General features: G+C 30.8%; 2 protein-coding genes across 2 annotated transcripts; one reads left to right on the forward strand and one right to left on the reverse strand.

Annotated features, from left to right (window-relative positions):
- The first annotated feature begins 3,202 nt into the window (after positions 1 to 3,202).
- LOC106684920 (uncharacterized) lies at positions 3,203 to 4,386 on the forward strand. The gene is made up of 2 exons (XM_014427289.3): positions 3,203 to 3,360; positions 3,568 to 4,386. The coding sequence occupies exons 1-2, from the start codon at positions 3,312 to 3,314 to the stop codon at positions 4,179 to 4,181; spliced, it is 663 nt and encodes a 220-aa protein (XP_014282775.1). The 5' UTR covers positions 3,203 to 3,311; the 3' UTR covers positions 4,182 to 4,386.
- A 1,744-nt stretch (positions 4,387 to 6,130) lies between these two features.
- On the reverse strand, positions 6,131 to 7,401 carry EMC3 (ER membrane protein complex subunit 3). The gene has a single exon (XM_014427288.3). The coding sequence runs from the start codon at positions 7,180 to 7,182 to the stop codon at positions 6,430 to 6,432; it is 753 nt and encodes a 250-aa protein (XP_014282774.1). The 5' UTR covers positions 7,183 to 7,401; the 3' UTR covers positions 6,131 to 6,429.
- Between the last annotated feature and the right edge of the window lie 1,798 nt (positions 7,402 to 9,199).

Here is a 9,199-nt window from a genome sequence, read left to right on the forward strand (position 1 = left end):
GGTTTAAATGCTTTGAAGATCCTCTTCAAATAAATAAATAACCAAACAGTTATTTATTTATTTTAGTAATTTATTTATTGTTATTTACTGTATAAAATTATATAATACAAGTCAATTTGCTACTAGATATAAAATAACATGTGGAGAATCTACCCATTGATAGGACTGCAATTACTAGAGAAGAAGATCTCGGGACAATCTTCTTTTCAGACGCCGATTATCAGATATTGAAGCCAGGTAAGAAAAAAGTAGGTTTGGATGGTTGGGAAGTTTGTCGTGAAAGGATTGGTATCTGGTTCTGGCCAAATCGGCAACATATAGAACATTAAGGTCCTGATGGATGACTTGATTTGTGATAAAGTAGGGAGCATTAAGGATTTTGGACTGTAAGGATTGGATTCGGGAGGAATTTGATAGTTTAGTATAGTCTCAAAGCTCAACTATGTCCAAATATGGTTTATAATAGCCATGTAGATCAGTCTTTTGTAATGGATTGGAAGTATAGACCGTTTATCTAGTAAATTTTGAAATAGTCGGAATCGACGAGTAGTTTAAACAGTTACTTAAGGAAAAAAAAATGTTTTGTCGTAACGCTTTCATCAGGTTTAGACATCACTTACGATACACACCGCTTATTACATATATTTTCAATAATATCATACGTGGTCCATAAAGCTGTAACTACATTTTAGGAGAATATGTTAGGACATTTAGAAGGAGATGGTTCGGATTGCGATAAAGAAAATCAATTATTTCAACTATTTATTAAAGGTATCATTTCGACCCACTCATTAATTCTTCTTTAGGGTTAAATTAAAAAGATGAAGAATAGGTAAAGCTAATGTTGAAGCACAAAAGTGACATGTTAATAAAACAGAAGTTGGAGTTATAAAAAACATCCATGTAATCAAACTAACATAAAACATAAATAAAAAATAGTAAGAAAGTTTAAGATGAATACAGAAAGGATAAATTAGCTAATAATGAGTAATTAACTGGAAAAAAATATTACCCAACAGTACTATTAATTAACCAAGAAGATGAATTAAATTCTAGGTTAGTAGAACTACTAACTATTGAATATAATTTTATAAATGATTAATATATTCTGATTTGTGCCAATATGTAAGTTTTCTGTTCTTGGTTAATCTATAAATATGTTTGATAATATATAAATATATACATATTTTTTAAGTTAGCTAATTGTGGGCTGTCGTGTAAGTTTCTGAAATCTTTAAAATGCTTATTCGGAGACTGTATTCTATAAGGAGGGACGTACTGGATTTTTCGAAACTTCAGCGGAGACAGGCTTGTCTGCTTATCCCTTTACTATCTGCATTATTCCTTTACGACTTACATGAAAATCTGCCGTGGGCGAACGGCTTGGAGTAGGAGGAATAAACATCAGATCACTGTATGCGGACAACATTGTAGTGCTGGAACCCTCACCTATAAATTTACAGAGAATGGTAAGCCTCCTGGAGAATTTCTGTCAGTTGTGAAATCTGCATATAGACATGGCTTAATAAAAAAATTATAGTTTTCCGCAACGGAGGCCGACCATCCATGTTTGAGAGGTGAAGTTTAGGAGGAAACCCAGTTGAGGTAGCAAATGAATATTAATATCTGAGAGTAATAATTACTCCAAAGTTGATGTTGGGGCGCCACCTTTCAAAAAGGGTCAGTCAGGCTAAACTGGTTTGAACTTAAACTGGCGTAATTTGATGGCTTGCAATAACGTCCCCGCAAATTAGAAGTTTGCAAATCAACCTCTCGGGCAGTGTTATGCAGTGCAGGCGCTGGGTTTCGAGTGCTATGGCCTTCTAGACAAATTTAAAAGTTTTTTTTTTATATACTGCTACTTCCCAGAGATACGCCTTGTTATATTCTATTTTTTTAATCAAATACGATATATAATATTACATATCAGACAACTATAATTTTTGGATATGACTGTTTGAAAGTCACAAAGTCAAATTATAATTTAATATTTTTTTACAGTAATAACTTAATTTTTATTTATAATTAATTTTTTGTTCTTATATTCTTCATTTAAATTTTGCCAATGACAATATAATTAACAAAAAGTAAAAAGTAACAAAAAGTATTGATAATAATAATAATAATTATCAATAATTATTATTCTATAGGTATACAACCTAGGTATTGGTGAGCAGACTATTCTAACCTGGTAAGGTCGAGTTATCATAGTCTGTGAGACTACTACTAAATAAGTCTATCGGACAAGTCAGTTATCGAACCGGTGCCGCTGCAGACATGAGGCTGCTAAGATTATGCTTCCGCTCACTCATCATCAACGATCTCACACTATATTAGTACTTAGAACAGATTAGTTATTTCTTAACATTTGAATCTCTACTCCTTCCTGAAAACCAGCTTGCGTAACAGAGTTCGAATTCCCTCCAACTGCATCTCTCCATCCTGTAAGGATCTAAGGCGATTATTCTTAAGACTTTTTTTAATCATGTAAGGATCTAAAACGAATACACTTTGGGCTTACTAACTGTAGGCGAACACTCTACCGTTTACCGACCTAGCAGGATTCAAGGCGAATACCCTTGAACTAGTCGTTTATAGTTGGCAATACAACTCTCCACCACATCCAATCCTCCTTTTGATTCACCTCCTGTCCAGCCACCTAACCTTACAGAATACGCATTGTCCGAAGCATTCTGATGCTCGTCCACCTTACCTCTTACATTAGTGTATAGTCTGAACACATATCTCAACCAGACTTTTAATTCTCTATTTCTTCATACTCCCCAAAGTTCTGTTCTAACATTAGTTAACTGCCAGTTCAATATCAATAAATTCTTTTATTTATAATTGATGTATTTATTTTTAAATATATATGTAAAAATTGGACCCAATCTTCCTCAGTAGTCGAGTTTTAGGCATTTATAGTTAATCAAACTATTAGATATTTGTAGTGACCACGTTATTTGTAGCACAAATGGAAAGTTCAAGATCGTTTTTTACGGTCAATACAGTACCTAGGTCTGAGCAAGTACTGTTTTGACTATTCTTAACTAGGTATCGTTCAAGTAGGGTCAGTACATTAATCCTGAAATAGGTGATACCATATAAATAATTCTTCGGTGGAATAATCCGATCGAAATGGGCCATTTATTGTTTGTTACTCAAATGAACCTCTTTGGAATGACTTCGTTTTATTTTATACTATTACCTTTTCAAACTGTTTCTCAACAGTCTTTACATAGTAATATTTTGATAACAATAAAGACTTATAAATGATACATGTCACTTAGGTTTGTTCTAAATATTTAAAAATGTTTGAAATCATTCTAAGGAGGCTACCTTCTACCCTGAGAGTGCTTGGTAATATTCCTTTTTAAAAACTTCCAATTTCGTTTTCATAACAAGTCTATTTCCTATAATACTTCTACTTTTATTTATAATGTTTGTTAGTCATAAAAAATTAAAGGATTTAGATTTAAGTATTTATTCATTATTTTCTATTTCATTATAAAATAGAAGTTCTACTTATATGTGTAATGCTAATTATTGTATTTATTTTATTTTAAGGTGGATCAGTTAGATGTTTGTCACAGAGGCCTACACAAACTACACCTTATTTTACACCTACAGTAGTCAGCCCTCGTTTCACTCCTATATTTACTGATCCAACTCTAGTTACTAATAACAAGAGCATTCTTGATATTCCTTTCATCAGTAAAAACATGATAGATTTCCCAATTAAAATAATTCCTCTTGAAGATAAAGCTCCTTTAACAGTAGTAGAAGAACCAGACAAGATCATTAAAAAAGAAGCTGCTCGCTTGATTGTTATAAGACGTAGTAAAATGAAAAGGCACAAACTCAAAAAACTTAGAATTAAAATGAAATTTATTTGGGCTAAAGTTCGTCAGAGAAGAGAAATGAAAAAGGAAAAAGCTTTTCAGGCGGAACTGATGTGTAAGATTAAAGAGGCAGAAAATTTTGATGCTAGGCAATATGTCCGAGAAAAGTTGGACAAAACCAATGCTGTGCTTTTGCCTAAACTATGGAGAGGGAAGCGTCTCCCTGAGTTTGTCATAAAAGATTTACTTCTTAAAAAACAAAGAAAGGAAGCTCAAAGACTTCAAGATCTAGAGAGAAGAAAAAAAATGAACCTGGATCCATCAGCTTACAAGTTTTGAAGTTCTAATAATAATTTATCAACAAGTCACTTTGTTGGAAGATTTTAGTTCAATTTATACATTTCATGTACCTAATTTATAAACAAATTACTTTTTATTTCCTTTTACTTATTTATTCTGATGCTCTACCTATTATTTTGTTTTCTTACTGTAAATGTTCTTTAAACCTTATGTTCAGTATAAATTACAATTTTTACTACCTTGAGCTACTTTAAAGTTTCCTTTGTTCTTCTTATTCTAAATGAATCGATTGGTTAGAATAGGGAAGTGGTTAATTAAGCAGGAAAAAGTATATTAGCAGTTAACCAACTAAAAACATTTTTGAGTATAAAGCCTTCATAATACCAGTATTAAAAATGATAAAAATCAAAAAGCTGCTATAAAAGTATTAGTAAAATTCTGTTCAAAATTATTTGAAATACTTCACTAATTTTAGTATGTTGTCCTGTAGTTGTACTCTTTGTGTTGCTCTTCCCATAAACATCGCCCAAATTTATGCCTAAATTATTTATAAATTTAGGAATAATATCGTCACTTAAATTGTGATTATATTATGTGGCTTTATTCTAAAGACATCTCAAAAGAAACCTTAAGTCAAAAAAAATTATTTAGGTATCCTATATAACGGTTGAAATGAGTTATCACTAGAACTATGCATTGATTTTTTATTATTTATTTAAAGTAATGAAATTTTTGAAGTTTTAGGAACTGGCAAGATTTCAGTGATAGTATATGAAGTTATGATATATACCATTAAATTAATTTTATTATAAATATTTTTCTGATCACAATTACAGAAGGTTAAACAGGAGAATTCACTGGGTGTTAAATTGGTATGATATTGCATGCCTGAATTATTACAGAAAAACTTCCATTCTAATGCTAAAACAATTGAAAATAACTTCATATTTTCTAAGTGAAAACGAAAGCTGTTTTTTCGATAAAGTTTTGCATTCTTCTGAAGAATGCTAGAATTGAATATAAGCCGGCTATTGGTCAGAACAGGATAAAATTATTAATGTTGAGGTGATAGGGAGGCTCAACTAATTACCAAAACAATTGTTGGGTATAAAATAATTGACCATTTGATGTCAAGGAGTCAGACATTTATATATTTATGAGAAAGGTATGGTAAAGAAAATCCCTATCTTAATTCCCAATACTCTAAACTACATTGTTAACTGGATTAAATTCTTCAAAGTTGCATGATGAATAAAATCAAGACTCATAAGATTAACTTAAAATGACTTACACATACCCTGACCTTCATAACCAGTAAAGTCCTGAACGAATCTTGATATTTGTTGCATTTATTCTCTATTCATGTTTTCAAGAATCTTACCTTTGAAAACTCAATAATGAAATCACTGTTTTGTTCTTAAAACTATTAAGAGATAATAAATGAAACGAACTTCTACCAGAACTTTACTTTTAATAAAAAAAAGGTGCCGAGAAGTTTTTAATTTATGGTCACGAAATATTTCTTTAGTTAGCTATGAATTATCTTTCAATACTCAGTTGTTAGTAATTTCCATCATACTTTTAATTATTTCTAAAAATTGCGATAAAATTATTTTGTATAACATACTACTTTGCTTGCCAAATTTAAAAACCAACATATTCTTACTTAATTCATTAATACCATTTTATTTATTTATTTTTAAATGCTAAAACATTAAGATGTGTTATAATCCTAGATTTTGATTGATGATTAATAATTAAATTTACAGTTACAATTTAGTGATTATAATATGATTTATGATTAATTTATTATATTACGATTAATTTTAAAACACTTTGCCCCTGAGAAAATTATAATTATGGAGAACAATGGCAAGTTACAGTAACTTTATCAGTAATTAATTCAATAGCCTCTAAATGGCACAAATACTAAATCATGCTAGTATAAGTTTCATAAGCAAGGAATTTCATAGTCAATAATGCAATAATTTAAAGGATATACATTTAATTTTTGAGACAGATGGTCACCTATTAGCCATGGAAATAACATCAATACAATAAATAACTTATATAAAAACAGATAAATCTAATCATACAAAAGGAAGAAACTTTGACAACAGTGAAATCATATATAAGTATATCTTTAAAATAAAATTTCCAATAAAGTAAAAAAAAAAAAGTAACAAAAATTACAAGTATAGTTCCAGAAAGAAATCATGACACAATTATCTAACAAGAACTTAGATTGATATAAATAATAACAGATATTACAGTATCAACATAGCCCTCAGTTCTTAAGCTTATCTTCATTTTGAATAGCTAAAAGATCACTATCAGCATCTGCCAACAGCCAATGGTGTTCATTGATCTCAAGAGCTTCCCACTCTGACTTAAATGCAGCTTTAGGATCTGTAGGCATGGCCATCGCAGCACCGGACATCTGATCCTGAAACTGTCTTGATTGATCAGCAGCATTATTCTCACCTAGAACAAGAGCATATATGCTGCGCAATCCAAATACGTTGAGGAAGTACCAGGATGCAGAAGATACCCAAGAAGCATCCAGTGAAGCAAGTTCTATACCTCTCTGCAGCATAGGTTTGAACCTTAATGTGAGAGGAAATGGGACTTTGGTTGAAACAAATCCAGAAAACATCCAGTTGATCCACCCACCAATAATTATCATAGGGAGCACTGTAGTGATATTACCTTTAAGCATGTCAGTCATCATGTTTGGGTCAGTGATTGGATTTTGACTTGTAGCTTGTCGTTTCTGGGTTTTGAAGTATCCTGTATCTTCATTATTAAAAAAATTTCTTCGAGTATGGTAAGATGAGCTGACTAGGTATCCACCATTTTCACGTAGAATCCTGGATCTTATTAATACCTGACTGTCCTGAACTTGTAAGATGTCAGCCTCTTTGGGTGTAGTAGTCAAAACTGCAATGTAATGTCTCACAATACCCACCAAAAAGGTAATCAAGACAATAGGAAGAAAGACATACCCTCTGATATTGGCATCTAAAAGTAGTTCTGCCATTTAGAACTATTTTCGGTATATGATATATTACAATATACAACAAAAAAAAATGGTCAAAAGTTAAACTTGATCCAGATAATGTTACACACACATAGCAATGTGACAAAAAGTGTACCAAGAAAACTAAAATGTCGTTTAAAATTCAATTGAGTACTTAACGTCTAAATAAATATTTTACAAAGGAAAACTATAACAGTGTGAAGTTGAAACCTACTCAACCTAAAATCGATTTAAAAGCATTAAGCCTTCAATCGAGATGAACAGATAAGAAGCCAATTGGTACAAGTGACAATTTTTGATTGTTTTTTCAACCTGTACCACTACCTAATTTACACTTTTTCAGTATTGACAAAATTGTGAAGTTTCAATAATAATTGATAATTTCACAATTTTATCAATAATGAATAAACTAATTTGGTACAGGCGCAAGTAAATAAAAAAAATATATATATATATATATAGCAAGTATATGTCAGTATAGCTTCCTCACTATTTCTAAAATGTTTTTTCTTATTTTATTTTCATCATTGAAAGTTTCTTTTTCTGTAAATTATCATTTTTCTATATATACATCTCAATTGCATTGGTAATTGCCCATATATCAAGGTTAATAATTTGCCTTTTTGAGAATAAAATCAACCGGAAGAACCGTTGTTAAAACATGTCACTGTTTTGTTTGAATTGTGGCGTAACTTAAAAAAAAAAATTGTTGCGAATATGGTTAATTTTCTATAATTTTCATTAGAGAACAGATGAGCCGGTATTAAACTGTACACAATATTTCTTGAACAACGGTAAACGTTTAGTTGTTTCATTATGTTCTTGAGGGTTTTTTTTATTCGTTTTCTTTAATAGCAACAAATCTTGCTTTTCAACAAGTTGGCAGTTTTCTCGTTAACAGTAACATATTTGAACGACAATTTTAGCGTTGCAATAAAGGATTTTTAAGTAGATGCTAACAGACGTAACTTGTTATACATTTCAGGATGCCGAAGTGTATCGTAGAGTAAATGAGATTGGCATAGAGCTAACGGTCCCATTTACTCCACACTCATACATAATATGTGGTTGTAGCTATATGAGATACAGTTGTGATCAATATTTGATGGTTAATAGGAAGGGGTTGTAAGTTTATGTAGATTCTGAGATGAGCCTCTTTTGGTGGGTAGGAACCGTGGTTAAAATAGAGGTATGGTCAAAATAAAAGCAGTGAAAAAACGTCAGTACGTGTTCTGAGAGTTTTGAGGCAGCTGGATCGTGGGAAGTTATGAACAATTTGTGTTGAAAAAATACTGGATCGGAGGTGTTTCTTGGTTTCCCATAAGTATGAAGCATTACAGTTTGGGGAGGAGCAAGGGTTAGGGTCGAAAACGTTACAATTACGTAGACAAATAGTTGCTGACTATTGTTTGTTCCTTTTGATCGCACTCTCGCCCATCTCCTTCATAAACTAATTTTTAATTAATCCAGGAAAACGAAATTTTTAAACTTTTTAAAAATCGGAAGTGAAAGTTTACAAAATAAAATAAAAATATATACAAAAGTACAAGGTGAGATGTAGAAAGAAGTACATAAAAAGATTACAAATAAGTAATAAAAGTATAGAAATAAGTGAAAAAATGTGATGGAATGTTAATCATATAGGTGATGATAATGATAAGTTAAATAAGTTAATAGAAACATGTGAAATAAAAGTTTACCAAAAACAAGACAAAGTAAATGTGAAAGTTAATAAAAGAGATGAATAAATATAAGTAAATGCAGCGATAGATAATATAAGTGATAAAGAGATAACAAACAGGTGAAAAAAAACAAAAACAAAAGTATAATAGAAAAACGTTTGGTGATGATAATAAAATGAGCGTAAAATTATTTAGTCTTAATTAAGTTTAATATATGGCTGTATATATGCGAGATACAGTTTTTATCGATTTTACTGGAAGGGTTTATTCTGAGATGAGTCTCTTTTGGTAATTTGGAACAGTGGCTAAAATAGTGGTATGGTCAAAATCAAAAG

The sequence above is a fragment of the Halyomorpha halys genome, unplaced genomic scaffold (assembly GCF_000696795.3).
Source record: "Halyomorpha halys isolate HHAL.00 unplaced genomic scaffold, Hhal_1.1 Scaffold629.1, whole genome shotgun sequence".
NCBI lineage: Eukaryota > Metazoa > Arthropoda > Insecta > Hemiptera > Pentatomidae > Halyomorpha > Halyomorpha halys.